Here is an 18,125-nt window from a genome sequence, read left to right as displayed (position 1 = left end):
CCCGTTCGCGCTCGGCTTCTGTTGACGACGAGCGGAGTGACGACGAAAAGAACGAAGAAGTATACCGAGACGGGTCGAGCAGGCAAGCTAGCAGGCAACCAAAGTGTAAGTAGCTAACAGCATCAGCAAGAGGAGGTATAGAGGCGGCAGGCGTACAGCCAGCAGCAGCAACGTAAAGGAGACTGGTAAGGCAGTCAGGCGAAGCCCAGTAGTACAGCAACTGTTATCGTCGTCTTTATCATCATCATCATCACCACCACCGCCGTTGTGGTTGTTGTTAGCCAGTAATAGGCAGCCGCTAGGCAAACGGCAGCAGGCCACAGCCTTAGCCCATAGCCGCCTCGGCACATCATACTGAAACAGTCATATTGTTGTACGGGGCTAACCGAAATACAGCAACGACAACAACGATCGGTGCCACTGTGACCAACAATAAGTGAGTGTAGTAACGAATGAGTAAATAACTGCCGCATAAGTGTACTCTCCATCCACTGCTGCTGTTTAGTCCAAACGGCTTCAGTTCATCAGCATCCTTTATCACTGCTACCACTGCAACTACGACTACGACTAGCAGTTTTACGGTTTGGGAGCCCCCGTGCAACAGCAGCACCGCTGTTGCAGAACTGATGCTGCTGCTGCTGTAGCCAGCGAGCTAGCCATCGATACAGATACCAGTACAGGACATATTTTTTTTTACTATTATTAGTAGTTGCCCGTGTGCTAAGGCAGTGCCCGATTCGGCGAGCAGCAGGACTATAGCGAGACGAACGACGGCGGCCCACTGCTGCTGCTGCTGCCGCCGCCGCCGCTACTGCTGCTGTTATTCCGACGACGGAACACGGCGACGACGACGATCGCCAACGGCTGCAATATCGTCAATAGTTCGGGTTAGATTAGAGTGACCAGCGGCTCCGTACTTGTTCATCGTGCTTACTGGTTGCTGTTAGTTGACTGTGTTGAGAGATAATCAGAGAAGCGGTGGACGACGGTTGTCGTGGTGAATGCGACCGTCGTCGACGTTGTTATTTGCCCCAAGAGGTACTGCCCATTGTGTCACAACTGAAGCTACAATACAACAGGACCAAAAGCTACGGCTATCGTAGCAATAACTACACAACAATAATAACTAGTAACTGTCGCCACTGCTCGTCTCGCGGTCGACGACGAATCACCGACGAATAACGACGGGAATGCCTTATTGTTTCGATCTTTGCCTTTTATATTATATCGGCCCCTCTATACGACTGACTGTTGCCTGCGAGCGACTGTAAGAAGCCACTACGCTGTTAGATTGAACAGGCTCGTCGTAGGTCAACGTCAGTGCCTGCGTGCCTGCCTGGTGGTGGTGATTGGTGTTCAGCCCCGACACGCGACCGCTAACTACGATACTGGCAACAATACCAAGGAATTGCAGCCGTCTCGCGAGCGCGGCCACGACGCTGACGGCGGTTGCCGCTACGGAAGCTTCGACCCGTAGTTGTCCATCGGCAAAAGGGTTGTTGACGGTGTGGCTGTCGTCCATCAGTGGCCTGCCTATCCATCTGTCCGTCCATCGTGCTGCTGTGCTGAGATCAGTGCTGCTGCTGCTGTTGTTGTTACTCAGCGGCTCGTGTAGCATATGCGCACGTTGATACTTAGTCAGGCGAACAGCAGTAGCAGTTATATACAGCCCTTCTCCTGCTTCCAGATACAACGGAAGAATATTGTTTTTCTAGCTAATGCTTGTAAGTGCCTGCTGCTAGTTGTCTAACCATCCGCCGGCTGTGTAGCGACTCTGTCAGTGTTTCTGGCTATTTGCCGCCTCTACGTGTGTGTGTGTGTGTGTGTGTGTGCGTGCGTGTGTGTGTGTATGTGTGTTTGTTTCGAGCGATCAGCCGGTCGCTCGGACGCTCGATTTCTTGGCCTGTCGCCGGACGGATAGACGGACAAAGGGACGGTGATCGGTCTGTTGTCGGCTGCCTGTGGATGGATGGTCGCTGCTGACTATCGCCGCCGCCGCCACCGCCGCTGCTGTCGCTATCGCTACCACCATTAACCATCATCAACCATCACTAACAGCCGTCAACAGCCGTAGCAGCAGCAGTGAATACTGGTGTTGGTATTGCCGTTGTTGTTGTGATTGTGGTTGTTGTTGTTGTTCTTGTTGCTGTTGTCGTCGTCGTCGTCGTCGTCGTCGTCGCTAGGTCGGCCGCTTACTTGATAGGTCGGTTTATGTTCACGTTTGTTCATATGTACCAATCGCCACCGTCGTCGCCTTTGCCGTCTCGTTCGTCTGTAGCGGCGTGTGGTGTCGCGGTCCGTGGCGTCCAGCGCCTTTTGTGCTAATGGCCTCGTCGTAGGATCATCGTGCTATGTTATTAGCAGTTTGTATTACAACGGGCTACAGCTTTAGCGCTACTAGCCGAACTAGGACCAGGCGTCGAGTCGCACTGCTGCTGCTTGCAGTCGCCGGGGTCCCATTCTAAGAGCGTGCTCTCGTGCTTATGCTGTTGCCGTATCGCCGTTTCGTCCGTAGCCGCCCGTGTAACGGCAATCACAGCAGCTACGACGACCACTGAGCTCAATAATAGCGACCTCAACAACGTCGATATTACCGGTAGCAACGAACAAGACTAACCCTCAAAGGAGCACGAAAAAAACAAGTTTCCACTGAAGCGAAGCGTTGCTTAAAAATTTACAACACCTGCTACTATTCCTTTCATTAGTTTCACTGCTACTGCTAGACCATACTGATCATTCAGGACTGCAATATTATTACAAGAACAACCATAACAATAACAACAACAGCAGCAGCAGCAGTAACACGAAAGGACATTTTTTTTGCTCATTCGAGCTATCAAAGGAGAAAGCAGCTAGCTAAAAAAGTTCAGTTAGCTGGCAAACTGGTTAGTTGTTTAATTCTCGTTGAGGTGAACTGAATTCGGTTAAGAGAAGAGTTTGCGTTTAGTTAGTCCCCGTTCGGGTGTTGGCGGTGATGGTGAAGTCGTGTGAGGTGGTCACGTTAAGTGAGAAATCGTCGTAAAGCCTGGTGAGTGAGCAAGCTGTGAGGTGTGCGCTTCATCTACTACTTCTTCGTTAGCAGTGAAAGCTGAGTGCAGTGTGGATGTGTACCGTGTTCTAAACAACGGAAGTCGTCTGAAAAAACCGAAGGTGCTTCTTGTACAAGCACCTCCCGTTCTGAACGGAGTGGAAAGCAACAAAGCGCCGAAAAGGAAACTTTGTACACGCATAAGGACGTCTATTGTTTCCAGCATCTATTAAAAAAAAAAGGAATATTAAGGACGGAGAAAACGCAGCAAGAGAGTCTTGCTTGCTGTCGTCGCGATTGGATGGCCAGTGATGTTCACCGGCAACGACGGAGAAATCAGCAGCAGCAGCAGCAGGAATCAGTTTGTGCTCTGAATCCGAACGACGACAATCTACAGAAGATCGAAAAGTCTACGATATCGCAGGTAGGCAGAATCCAAGATAACATAACAGAAACTTTAATCGGTCAGTTTAGTATAATAATCATTGTTTTGGTTATCATAGGACGTGAGTGAGGTCCAGGCTGAAGGCGTTATGGGAACTTGGCATTTCATGGGATATGAATGTAGCCTTATCGTATATGTACGTGTTTGGGTGTCTGTGCGGGCCTACAACGAATACCAGTACTGGTAGTAGTGCCCTTACTTGTTTTTCTGCTGCCGCCACCATCGCCAGTGTCGCTGCTGCTACTGCCGCCGCCGAAAAACAAGAACCGATTGCATCTACCACGCCTCATAATTCCTCCGGAAAACGTTCGCGGAAGCGTTCGTGCTGCTAGCCGTGGTAATCAACTGTAGTTCGCGGTAGTGATGGTGACTGAAAAAGCGAACCAGCAGCAATAGTAGTTAGCTGTCTGGTGCGATGCTCGAGAGCCGTGGAGCAGGCATGGCCGCACGAGACCGCCAAACACGGGAACAGTTTATACTCTATTCTCGGCTGGAATCGGTTTTTGTACACTACTTTACTAGGTTCGTGGCCAAATATAACCTGGTATTGCTTTTCGGACGACCGGTCAAACAGATCTGTTTGTTTGGCTACGGACAGCGACAAGCGTAGCAGACCAGCAGTAGCACAAACATTGACGCAGATATCGGACGACGGCCTCGGCCTGTCAAGTGAGTCGTCATGATGATCTCGGAACGGCCTGCGTCGTGTGTCTACTGTTATTACATTTAATTTATAGTTTATTGTAGCGCCCGATGAACGTGTATGATAAACGTGTCATAGAATTCTGAGTGAATCAGTGTTGTATAATGGTCCTCTGTCGTGCGCCGTCATGATTTACATTGTGCTTTGTGCCCTATTATCGGAACACAATTACCCGTACAAAACAGCGTCATTGTTAAATAACGGCGTCACTTCTAAATATGACGTTTTTTCAGCGGCGTTACTGGTTTGACGTTGCTGACTGCTGCTGCTGCTGACAGCTCTGAAGATCTAAATCAGTAATTATAGTGACTACAAATCTGTGCCTGTGTTGTTTCTGCTCCGCGTGATGGTGATTGTGTTTACAGGCACCTAATAACACGCAGAAGGTATTTACTCAGGGCTGGTCTTCTATTTCATTCCAGCCGCCCGCTTGTGCGACCCAACCAGTCAACTATGGTTTGTAGTGCTGTAGCGGCTACGTCTATCCTGTCATCAAGACTTTTCTAGCTTGTGCTGGTACTGCTTGGAAATCTGCTTGTGATCGTCATGTCGCTGTTTCTGTCTGCAAGGTAGTGCTTATTTTCGAATAACGGCCGGCCGGCCGGCCGACCGACCAACCAACAAGTCGCAGTCTGCTGCTGTCAGCCATCCAACAGTTTGTAGCAGCGAGCTGAGCGGCGGTTACGAGCTGGCGAACCAAACCAGTGAGTAGGCTACAGTCGTAGCTATCGAGGTTAAAGCTTTCTCTCAGCGAGGTTCTACAGCTGCTGCTGTGGTTGAGCCGGCAGTATCAGCAATAATAAGAGCAATAGTAGCACGTGAATCGACGTTATTACCACAGCAGCAGCAGCAGTCACTACTGTTGTTGCTGCTAACTTTGATTGCAAATATTTTTGTAAATATCGTCCTCCATTTAATATATCTGCTCGTATTTCTATTGAAAAATGTCATTGTCTGCTGTGTACAACCTAGTATCACACAGTTAAGTAGCTTCACAAATTATTACGCCGACCCATGAGTTCGATTCTCCGTCGGCCTGTGCTTGTTCTTGTCCTTATCCCTGTCCGTGCTCAGTCATGGCCACTGCCCCTACCTCTCTTGCCGCTCCCTATCGCTGACGAAATCTCCGTGCGTCTTCTGCCTGACTGGGACTGAACGTACGTGCATGTGTGTTTGTGTCCGCGTGTGGCGCTTCGTGGGTGACGGACTTTGTGTGTGTGTGTGTGTGTAAAACTTGAAAGTATAAACAACAGTTACAGCCGGTGGCGGAATTGCTGCTACTGCTGTTATAGGTGATGGGACGTAGGCAACGAGGCGAGCGGTGGCGGCGGCAATACGTTTGTCTGTCTCTCCGCTTATCAGTGTTGTTGTTGTTGTTGTTTCCACAACCAATCAACTCGCCATTGCTTTTGCCAGTGATTTGTCGCTTTGGTCATTCGAACCGTTCGTTCTAAGAGATTAGCTAACAGCGAGTTATGACTGCGCCCTCTACCCGGTTAAAAAGTGAACTGGCCTCATCAGGACGCCACCGCCATTAGAACCACGTTAAAAACTTTTCCTATCACTTTGAAAGGCTAACCTTCCAGAATGCGACAGAACCATATAAGATCCTTGTAATAGGAAAATCTGTGGTTTAACCTAGCGTTAGGGGTTAGAGAGGCGATCACGGAATATCGCTGTCGGCATTGATCCCCATTAAATGGCAGATGTCGGACGTACGAGTAGCGGCGAAATAAAGGTGATGCAGAGAAATACCGTCTTGCAGATAGCGCCTACCAGCGTATGTCCATTTATTTCGCGAGGACAATACGAAGCTGGAAGCATAAAAGTATAGAAAGAAAGGTACGGCCAGTCGTCTTTTAGACGCACAGGCAGGACAAACGTTCGACTTTATTTGTTTTGTGTGCTCTACTTGCTCTTTATGCAACGCGTTTTGCCATTTATATTGTGTGAACAAATCTACACAATTACTCTGCGTAACGTCGAAGACTTGCCCCCATTGGAAGACCTAGCCAGGGTGGGTCTCGTTGGACTCTCTGAGCTTCTGCTTGTTGGCTTTCAGTCATGTGTTGATAGCCGAATATAAACGCTTCCATTACACATATCCCCATATATGATTATTGTTGATACGTGATTTATGAAATGTAGTCGTTGTTTGGATCCGGCCAGGTCTCGCTTCTCATCGATTTGTACAGCCCAAACTTAACTGCCATCAGTTACGAGTGCCGATATCTATAATACTGATGGCAGGACAACCCTTAATTTTCATCTTTTCGGGTAACAACAATGACGAGATCTACAATAACAACAAAAGCTGCAGATTAGTATTAATCTGATGCTAATACAGCAGTAACCGGCAGTACCTGAGTACTGAGTCCGAGTCCGTCCAGGCAGTCAGTGGTACACGCAGTGCAGTCGCTGCACCAATGTTCGCACCCATTAAACAGATCGAAAACACTTAGATGCAAAGCTGCCGGACGGCGTGTCGTGGCTGAGGCCTGCGCGACGGCCGTCAGTGGGTTCAACTGCTTCTCTAGTTAGTCCGTTCATTGCTCAAAGCGAAACTTTCGTTGTTTGTAGTTATGTTGTTGTTATTATGTATGCTGCTGTTGCGGTTGCTCCTATGAGCGCTGCGACGGTGGTGGCGCGATGACTGCATCAGGCAGCGCGGTACTCTCATCGTCGTCGTTGACGATGGGACAGGATTATACTTACTTTGGTTCAAGACAGTCGCGCTTGTGGCCGAGAGAGGCAGCAGGCACGAAAGCCGTTGGCGCCGTTTCAGTAGCAGCAGCGGTAATAGCAGCGGCGGCGACGATAAGCAAACGGAATACGAGCAGAGGTTTTCCTTTGGCGTTTAGGCAAACGGCTGGCGCTACTGTCTACGCTAGCTGTTGCTCATCGTCGTGTGATGTCGCCGCTAGAAGCCACCCTACGCCCAACGGTGAAATTAAGATATTGAAAGTGTTGTCTCTACTTAACGTTGCCGTCCATTTGCTAGGAGCAGCAGCGGCAAAAGCGGGAGTGGCAACAGCGCAATAGCTTAACGCCACCATCGTCGCCGTCGTTACTATACTTTGGCCCGTTTGTCTGTAAACGGAAAAAGCGACCAGTTAGTCAGTTACGCAGAGAACGCGCTCTAACTAATATGAAAATGGGCGTGTGTTTATGTGTGCAATACGTCGCTTGTACGTGTATTAGGGAAGATAGAAAATTAACGACATCAGCAATAAAAACAACAACAATTACAACAACGAATAGCAAGCTCCACTTGTCCATTTATCTGTCAATCTTTTGCGGGTGGTTATTGTTGCCTTTGGCCGAGCTACGATAAATTAGTTGAGACAGTTGCTGTAACTATTGTTGTTATCACTGCCGAAATCGTTCTCTATCACGTGGAACGTTTTGCGGCTGTGATTGAGCATCCATTGATGTAATGCGCGTATAAGAAGTTCACCCAAATATCGGTTTTTATTCAGATGCTACTTCTAACTAAAATAGGATATGTCGTGGAACAGATGAAGCAGTCGATTGATTTTAGTATCAGAATGTAAGGACACACGCTCCTGTATTGAGATCCATTAACAACACGGTAATCATTTGATGGTAGGTATTTCTGTTGGGCATATGGCGACAAAATGCTAAATCGCTCGGACAAAATCGGATAAATAAATAGACACACTTTGACAAGTTTTTTCTGTTTAACTGAAAAGCGTTAACTTATAGTTGATAAAGTTCTTCTAAACAAAAAAAACTAGTTCTTTCTGGAACAAAACGACAAACCCATCACATAACTTAACTACTGTGCACAAACTTGACGTCGGACATGAAATATAAACCTACAAAATCGACGGTCTGTGCCGCTATCGGTCGCTGTACGGCTCGCGAAGAAGAATCTCATACAGCAATACAGAACTCCCATGGTGGAGACTAGACCGATTAGGACGTAAATTTATCAATGTATGCAGAAACAACTACAAAAAAAGGTGCACCGCTTCTAATGATCCCGGAACATTAGTTCTGATATAGGACGCTGCTTTTTACTATCAGATCATATATCGTCTGTATAAGCAATTTGCCTTTTGTCAACTTTCTGAATCTTCTTGCAGCTTTTTGACTGTGTTGGATTCTTGAATTTGTAGGCCTTTTGGCTTGTTACGTACGGCGTATGCGAATATCACTCACGGGCATCAATATAGGGGATTAATTTTTGCAAAATATTTGTTTAAGAGTTGGGATTTGAACTGATGGTTTTATTGAAGCGAATGGCAGTTTCATTAAATATATACCTTATCGGAGGTATGTAGTATTGTATGTCCGCAGACATATCTCTATCGACACATGTAAAAAAATTCATCCAAATATCGGTTTTTATGCAGATGCTGCTTGTAAAAAGTGCCAATTTGTCCCAAGCACTGTTTTTTATACCGCAGCGTATAAACTAGGTGTTCTGTAGTTGTGGCCTATAATTTAGACGACCAGTACCCCATTCACTAATATTTTCTTAACAAGAACCAAAATAATAGACAACAAGTAATAATAAATTATAATTATAGCAAACAATAATAACATGTATTCCTTCTCGATGTGTTTTGTGTTGTGTTGTTGTGTTTATTTGTTTGTTGAATTACAGTAAATCGCCATGGAGCATAATAGTGACAAAAATGTAAGTATAGTGAGTACACTATATTTATGCACGCACAAAGGTACATAGTCAAACGGATATAAAACTGTAAAAAAAACACTTACCAAAAAACGGGAGCAAACTAAGCAGTAATTTAATTCTAGCATAACAATAATAGATAACATAATTTTTAGTAAGTATTGTTCAGTACTTTACTATAAAGGAATGTAACATTCGCCATGACAATTTCGACTGAAGTCATTCCGATGACTGTTTCTAGTTGATAGAGTACCTTCTTCTGTCAGTTGTTTTCATTATGTTGTTTTTATTGTGGTGAAAAAGAAGAAACAAACTTATTGCAGTCTGGAAGCTGAATAAATGGGGATATACATATGTTCGCATCTTTTTTGCTTTGTACCTTGCTTATATTTATTTTATGTTTAAACGAAAGAATAGACCGATCAATAATCGTTGTTAATGAGCAGTGGACCATAGTCACGCTTATGTCATCAGCCCTGTGGATGCTGTTATTACAGTCGCGATCGCGCAGCGGTCGTAGCCTGTATGTTCTGCTCAGTGGCGGTAGCATAAAGGCGACTAGCATGCGGCTAGAACGGAGACATCATAGTAGCAGCTGGGGCAATCGTAACGCATCGATGATATCTGCTACAGATGCTCGGGCAGTAGACAAGGCCACAGCAGCAGCTGCTGTTCCTGCAGTTTCCAAGTCAATCTTAGTAGTTTCGACCGTCTGCTAACGTCACTATGTGCTTGTTCACCCACCGTCGGCGTGTCCGTGTGTGAAACAAAGCTGCTGATAATAGTTAGAAATTGGCCAATAGATAAACGAGAGCGATGGAGACAAGCGGAAGAGAGCAGTGCCACAGTTAGCTGCTCGTAGAACTGCAGCAGCTAACTGTGGCGTTGATTAGTGGTTGATCACGTGCGTCGGTATTTTGTTCGTTGTGAGTTTCGATAAGACGATACAGTGATATAGGTCTAGAAATCGCTGTGACGGCGACATAGAGTCACCTCGTTCTGCTGATTCCCTTTTGTCGTTGCTGCCACTACTTCTGATTTGGTGACGGACAGCATCGGCGGAGGTGGAGGAGGTTAAGTAAGCCGTGACCGGGATTGAGTTTTACCAGGTCTAGCGCACAAGGGATTACCAGAAAAAGAAACTGTCTCCGTAGGGAACGGGTGTTATCGGAACGTACTGCGTTTATTATTATTGACGACGTCCGTGATCTTATTGTTGATACTGATGCTATTAAATGTAAGATAGCATCTTGAATCCTGTGCCATTATTGCGGTGCTGGCACATCGATACGATACTTGTGTGGTAGTATTAGTCGTAGTGATCGTACAGGCTGTCCAGTAGAATTCATTCAAAGGGGCAATAGTTGGGAACAGCAAGACCAAGGCGAAATGTCAGGTAGGGGCAAACCAGTAATATCTTTACCGTAATGAAAAGTGCATTTTTCATCATTGGTATTCATTTCAATCTTGCGCCACTGCAGTGAAATACAGTGGAAGAGGTATTCCTATTCATGAAACAAAAACACACGACAACCCATGCAGATATGGCTAGAAAGTGGGTTAAAAGGAATCCCGCTGTTGTTGAAGTTGTAGTAGCAGACGATGTACCAGAACAGATGGACAAAGATGCACGCAACCCTGTATCTATGGGGCGTCCTGGCTGTACGATCGATGACACCCCTTAAATACTTAAGATCATAACAAAACTATTCCTAGACGGTAGCCGCTTAAAACTGAATAGATAATAGCAACAATAAATTTCCTAAAAAGATGTACAGAATTGTCAGTGGTAAGCATTTGTTGCTGCTACTATTGATGGCGTCTGCCTTTTTCCCCAGGTCCAACTTATTAATTTCAATCTAGTTCCTGATAGATAGGTAATACCATCTAGGGCGGTGACTCATCATGGACCTGGAGTTCGCGCATTATAGCACGGAGCTGGCGCTTCTGTGGGCAGATGCTAACGCGGTGTTTTGCGCTTAGAATAGTATTTGCGTATTATCCAAGTATACTAATCCACAGGGCACAATCTACGGTTGTCCAGCGTGTTCAAAAAAGAAATAAATTATCTGAATGTGAGTCACGAATGGCAAAACGGATCTTTTGTCTAGGTTCAGATAACTTGCGATTCAATTGTAGGAGATTTTTCAATATTTTATTCTGGTTTTATTTTTAATTAGCATTTGATATTTGGTTAGAGTTACGGTAAATATTTGTCAAAAAGTATTATTTTAGAAGAAATTTTTCTGCTGAGTTATTTGTTTAGTAAAGCAGCCTTTAACAAATTCCAGAAACTAATCACTAGTATAAAATGTATAATCATTGTCTATATTTATTCCGTAGCAAGATGATCATTCGCTACATGGAATTTGGTTCTCCTTAGTTCTTAATATTCTGATGTCTCAATTGTGCTGATGACGATGTAGCATTGCACTGTCCAACAGCTGTGCTTATAGTCCGGCCTTAGTCCGCTGCCCATTTCCGTGTCAGTCGGAAAAAGAGGCCCTCTAGGATTTTTAGCGCCAATTTCTCCAGGTTGTTTCGTCTGCACAACCAATCATAACTGTCAGCCCTGTCCAAGCAAGAGACGATGGCGCAACTTCCTAACGTTCTCAAATCAACGATGTTGTCATGAAATTGATCACGTGTCGTAGTAACCGAGGAAGAGCGAGAGTTTAAAACTCCTTTGGCATAATTCTAGTTACTTGATTCGTATCGTACACGGCATCTCTGTATGATCAAATGTTGGTGAAACGAGTCGTCGTTTCGAAAGAATGCTGAAGGGCAGCTTAAGTTGAAATATTTCGGACAAATAATCCGCTTCTTAGCTTCTTGTACTACAATCTACAATACTATAGAATATTGCGAGAACTATTGGTTGCACACCTATAGGCCTTTATTAAGCTTCCGCCAACCTCCTTGTTATTTGTGTGTTGTTGGTTAATCTCAGATTCAGAACAGTGTTGCGTTCTATCCTGCTACCACATGGCAAAAAGCGTACGTCAATAGATTCATCAGGACCCGTATTTTCATTGTGTGTTATGTCATATGCTTGCGTTTTTACGTTTGCTACGTTCGCAGGTGTTAGTTGTTTCCTGGTCGTTAGACAATTCATGTATAAAAATATCTAAAATTAGCAAGATAAGTAGGAAAAACTGAAGAGATATTAGAGACGGAGGTGACTTATGTACGGACGATACTCGTTCATTGATGATTCATGCGCAAGTGCGTAAGAGTCGCTAGAGTCAACCACTGGTTCAGTTGTGCAAGCTATTTTACCTTTACTCCAGCGTTAACATCAACTTAACAGCTTCACCCCTACCGCTACCCAACGGTGTCTGTAGCAAAAAGAAGCGACAACTGTTGTCAGTCGACCGTTGACGGTCCGTAAAAGTCGAATACGGCGACGTCTTTGCGCAATCTCCGAAAAGCATTATTCCGCTAGCGGCAGCCACAGCAGCATTGGCAGTCGTACTATAGTACAAGTTATTGTATTGGCAGTATTTATGGCGCAGAATGAGTTTGTGTTCAGCGACGACGTAATTGGCCGGCAACAACTGCGACCCCTGTTGCTACTGACACTGCCTTAGCATTATCGATCGAGGTTTGCCTTGGTCGAAGCGCTGCAGTAGTTGAAGCCTGTTGTTGCTCTGAATATATTTTAGATAGACGTCAGCAGCGTTTTGCAGCGGCTCGTATGGGCGTCGAAAGAATGGATGAATGTGCTGCTGCTAGCGCCGCCGTGGTGCCGAAGACATCACCGCTGCCTATAGGCTGTCGTTGGCTATTGTCGATTGTAAAATTACTCTCTCCACAGCTTCGAGCTCTCCATCGACTGGCTTCGCTCTCAGCGGATGGCATAGTGTCATGCGCATGTGCGTGTGCTACATAGCGAATCATGTTTATATACATTAAGCAACTATCTGTGGACGGATCGGATTGTCTGGCAGTCCCCAATGTGAATGCTGTTTGACTACTGTCGATTCTTGATCCAAAGCGCGCGTCCGTTCTCGCTTTTTCTTTTACCGAACAGATACACGCATGGAAAATGCTGACTATTGTGTATTTACGCTAGAACGACGTGAAGCGACTATAAAATTGAGTCGGACAAAATAATCGATACGTTATATACAAGTAGAGATTGTGAAGAGTGGAGCGAGGAATAGAGGCTGTAATATGTTATTCAAGCATGCAAAGAATCTACGCGGTAAAGGCCCTAGGAAGAGACAATGCACCTTAAGCAAAGGTAATTGCAAAGCCATTATGCGCCAAGATGTTCACTATTACAAACGACAATAAAAAAGGACAAATGTGATTCACCCCGTAGTCGAACGTAGGAAAGATAGTGGTAGGCGACAAAGTTCGACTCGGTTACTTACTAGCTAGAGATCGCCGACGGTGTCACGGACAATAGAAGGCTGGACAGGCAGCAGTGTGGAATCCTTGTCGGTCGTTTTTAGAGAGATACGTACTGCTAGCCAAGTGTGGTGTAGTTGTCATGCTGGATAGGCGCCATATTATGTAGTGGATGGGATTTCATAAGAGAAACTTCGAAAAGACCACAAAAGGACGCTTCTGATATGCTAAAACTGGAGACCGAACAAGCCAGACACGGGAACACGCGCTCACCCATGGCGACGCTATAATACTTACTATGGCCGTAATCCATACACAACGTTGTAGCTAGTGTCCCAAAAGGTGCACGGTTACGACCCGGTTACCTTTTAAATAGAAACCTAGTTCAAATATACGAAAGCTAGTTGAAGGAGCACTTGCATAGAGAATATGAAAAATAATCAATATTAGTAATTATAATTGGGCTTAGGTCAAGAATTGCTATTATAAATTGGGCGGTAAAGAAATATGTGACCAAACGGTAGCGTTAATCCCTCCGTTTTCATTTAAGGGAAGTTTTAAATGGAGATAAAGAGGATGAAGGGCAGTAAAATAACGGGGAAGAAGGGTGAGTTAAATATTGTGAAATTTGACGCGTCCTCTATGCTCGCCTTGCTACGGTAGTGAAAAGAGCATGGTAAGAGGGCTTGCCAACAACAGACCATCGAAATGGTATGGTTTTGTTAGCGTCAAGGGCACAAGCAGTGAGGAAGAAAAAAGACCTCCGCTTTGTAATTGAAGAAGGGCGTATCTAAGAGAAGTGGTTTTTAACCTTAGATTTTCTCAGTGACCCTTGAATTATTGTTTGAAATTGGTCTAAGGTAGAACGTAAAGCGAATTGTTCCTGCGTCGTTATAATAAGTAGTCAATATAGAAAAGTTATTATTTATTAGAAATCTAAAAGTAAATTTATTTTTGAAGTATTTCTTATGCGAGAGAAACCTCCTGGGTTTCGAAAGGTTCTCTCTATCTGCTGTTGGTATTGGATATGCTTGAGAACGACCTAGTCAGGAAAGCTGAACCTACCTCTACAACCATGCTGCACTTACACGTGGACACAACAATTCAGTTGGCAACTATTGTTGTATTCGATGAACGTTTACCTATTGTTTTTTTGAGTAAGCAAATAAAATGAATAATTAGAGAATGAATGTTACTTGCGCTAATAGATCGCGTACCTTTGTTGCTTGTTATCTGCAGAGAATACGAAGCAAACGCTGATTCATAAGGAATATAATCGTCGTCACGACAACCTCTAATCATTTGTTGAAGGCGCATTGTGCAATGACCTATTAAACCTCAGGGGCCGAAAACGTTGGCGTAGGGTTTTGCCTTGTTTTTTTTTTCAAGACACTGTCGTCGAGTCGCTACCGCTTTTAAACAGATCACCCTATATCGTAGTTATGAATCACCTGTACAGCCACACAGCCAACAGAGCCGCCTGGTCGTTGCCCGCCGGGTCGATATGAAGTCTGCGATAGGGTAAGTGCGACTATAAGGGTCGAAAAGCATCGCCGTGTAGCTGTTTCTCATGTGGAGCTTGTACAATTTAAGCTAAATAAAGCTGATTGGTATAAGGTCGGTTTTTCTCGGAAGTCGATCGATCATGTTTGGTTGCTCATTCCAAGGGGTTGTTTTTTGATAGTAGTCGAGAAATATAAGGGTATTTTCGCTGACTTCCGGAACTTTAATATTTGAAGTATGGTCACGTAAAAGTGAAAGCTAATACAGACGATACGGACGACGGTGGCTACCTAGCTTGGTACGAATTGTTGAGATTATCTGGTCTAGCTTACTAGAAGGTCCCCAATGATAAATGATAAAAAAGAAAATGATAAGTGATCCGTGACCATTGGATGTTTCCTCCTTGGATTTGTGTCGTAAGGCAAAATTGGTTATGGTGTATTTGGGTTTTGTTTTGTATTTGAAACAGAGTACCAGTGATTTATTTAGCGCTGTTAAATCTAATTAGTCTCGAACGGCCGGAGGTTAAAGGCCGTTATTATGAGCATGAGGCAAACTTGTCACGATGACTTGCAGGTTCGTTGCAGTAAGAGTCGTGCTATATCGCTATGTATCGTCGTGCGCGTCATAAGCACGTTGAGGTGCATTTTGTTACATCGCGCCGAATCGAAGTGCCTTGTCGCTAAAAGATAGCTTTCGCGTAGTTTTTACGCCTATAAGTATTTTAATGCAAGTAGGTTCTCTTTTAAAAGAAAAAAATGCGTATATATATGTGAATCATTGGATATTTTCTTGTAGCGTTTATTTTTGCTTCTTCTAACCGCTTTAGGACTGCCTTTATTCATCCAAATTAATATGAAAATTATATATCCTCTTAACTTGAGATTGCTATTGGACCGCTTCATAACCTGCGCTGGCCGAACTGGTGATTGTCGGAGATATGATCAATCAGTCACTGGTGCTTGCGATACTATTGTCACCCGCGCTAGTCATCTTAAGCCAACGAGCATTTAAGCTACCTCATAAGATGGATCAATTGAATTCACTAAACTATAAATCATCCGGGCTCTCTAACAATACACTTATGTGTATAGTTCAATCCCTTTTTTTGCATTTGAATTCTGTGCATATCCAATTAAATTTTTTTATATCGCTTTACAATGCTAGGATTCACTATGCATATATATTATATATATATGAATGAAAGCGGAGGTATGTAACTATAATTATTTACTTGTCAAGTTGTTATCATTTCTGCTGTTATTGTTGTTGTCGTTATTTCAACGTATGTAGAGCTTAGTTTTATTGGCCTTCACGCCTTATTCGACCTGACACCGGTATTTCTTGACCTGCAACCAATTGCAAGTGCCACCCAGCATTACTGTTGCCATATAGAGCTTTTCCGTCCTTTGACGTCGTCCTGCGCCTACAAGACTTACGATGGCATCGAAAAAGGTTTGGTTCATTGTCTGTAACTGATCGAAATATTTTTACAGTCGTCTTTATACGCACCCCAAGTAAAGAAATTAAGGTATTGCATTGTTGTATAATGGTAAACGACAGTAAAGAGGGAACCGATCATCAGTGTATCAAAAGTCTGCTAGCCTTTCACAATCAAGCTGTTTGATCAGCGGTAATCAGTCGTTGCTTGGCGACCTTTGACCATCAGCATTTCTTGTTTCGTCAAGATTGTTTTTTAATAGCTTTTTTCTTTACCTCAGCCTAGTATTTTCTTATTGGAGCAGATTATTTTTTTTGTCTGCGTCAACCTTAACATTAGCCCTATTAGCTGTATTGTACTTTAATTGCGAGTGTTTTCACGTTTTTAAGCTTTACGAAAATAGGTTTGAACTTGTTCAAAGTGGATTTTGGTTAAGTCGTTCAGACTTAACCAAAATGCAGGAGGCAAGAAACCTCATAGAGCTTACGTATCAGTTAGCTACTAAAAGGTGCTTCCAATTTTAAAAATTATATTCTTTACGTGAAAGAAAGACTATCGAAGTGTGTACGTGGTCAGCAAACAACTACTTCGTATTGTGTTATCTTACATCATTACTTTGCATTGTCGCCTGCCTGTCTGTGCTCCTGTAACGGGGTAGACTATCCATGTGTTAAATATGATATGCACCTCTTGTTTTTTTCTTTTAACCCCTAGGCCCTAGCCTATATTGCTTGTCGTCCACCGCCGCTACCATTACTATTTTTCTATTGAGCCATTGTCGCATCGTCTCCTTTTTATGAACCCGTCGTACTGTGATAATCATTTTCGACGAACGGCAGCATTCTCCAGACGCTATTTTGTGGCAATCCGCTAGTCCAGTATGGTTAGTCACTGCTGCGTTGTTTGGCCGAGGTCACAACCTTCTCTCGAAAACGGCCGGACGCTTATCCGGACATGGCATGAAGAAGCCGCGGTGCTTGTTGTCAACAGAATAAATAGTGATCGCTTCCATATTTGGATGTATTACTCATTAGCATCGACGACAACGACAGCGATAACAAAAATGACAACATCAACAACAACAACATCGAGAACAACCGCTTCGACCACCGGTCCCGCTAATATTTAGAAAAATCATTAGTTTTGGAAGGTACTGCTGCATCTAACAGCACCTTTCTTCCGTCTTGCAGAAGACTAGTGCTAACGGAAGCCGCGATATTGGCTATGGTAAACAGGAACGATATATGTGGGGTGACCTGGCTACCCTCAAGCAGTGTCTCTGCTCATCAAATCGGAGTAGATGCTGCTGCTGCTTCTACTTGTTCGCCCCCGCGTTGTAGGAGTTCGCGCGTCTGCTTGTCTGTCCATTTACTAGTCGCCTCATGCGTATCCGTCGTCTACTCGATAGGTAGTGACGGTGACGCCGATGACCAGAGCATAGCCAATTTGATAAAAGAAAGGCGAACGGTGGCCGACTAGACGATAAATAGTGCGTATACGTGTAGTGCAGTATATATGAAAAGTTTGGGGTCGTCTGGCGCAGGCGTGACCATAATTCCTCATCCGCCATATTCATCGTGACGTCCGCAGTGATAACAGCGACGTTGACGATAGTTAGGCGCACCAGTCACCAGAGGTTACCAGCGGTCATAGCGTTGAAGTCGCGTGACGCTCCGCGGGTCGCTGGGGAAAAACGATTGCGCCGATATCGAAAATGTGCGCATGTCTTCAAAACGAAAGACTTCCACGAACGTATGTAAATGCAGTTAGCTTTTTTGTCCATCAAAATGTGTAAACTTTTGAGAGAGAAGTAGAGCATTTATTAAACACTTCCATAGTATAAAAGGCAAAGTATAATTCACGGAGAAAGGGTGCGTTTTTTTGGTCGACAACTTTTTAACTGGCTCGTTGGTGTCCTAAAATCGGGAAAGGTTTATTTAAATGAAAAACATAAATAAAAAAAACCTTAGTTCTCGGTTAATAAAG

The 18,125-nt window shown here is 44.4% G+C and overlaps 1 protein-coding gene across 5 annotated transcripts in view; it reads left to right on the top strand.

The window, feature by feature from the left end:
• Positions 1-151: 151 nt before the first annotated feature.
• Positions 152-18,125, top strand: part of LOC111244972 (serine/threonine-protein phosphatase 2A 56 kDa regulatory subunit gamma isoform-like) — a 67,272-nt gene continuing 49,298 nt past the window's right edge. Inside the window, exons 1-2 of one of the 5 annotated variants that reach the window (XM_022792625.2) lie at positions 152-3,452; positions 8,810-8,842. In XM_022792625.2, the coding sequence (XP_022648360.1) occupies positions 8,819-8,842 (24 nt within the window). In that variant the 5' untranslated portion in view covers positions 152-3,452; positions 8,810-8,818. Of the gene's footprint in view, positions 3,453-4,615; positions 4,881-8,809; positions 8,843-14,434; positions 14,717-18,125 lie in introns of those variants that run through there. The other 4 variants (XM_022792627.2, XM_086981069.1, XM_022792623.2 and 1 more) reach the window with 4 other exon arrangements.

This window comes from Varroa destructor, unplaced genomic scaffold (assembly GCF_002443255.2).
Source record: "Varroa destructor unplaced genomic scaffold, Vdes_3.0 BEIS01000002.1, whole genome shotgun sequence".
Taxonomy (NCBI): Eukaryota; Metazoa; Arthropoda; class Arachnida; order Mesostigmata; family Varroidae; genus Varroa; species Varroa destructor.
This window is presented reverse-complemented; position numbering and strand designations above follow the sequence as displayed.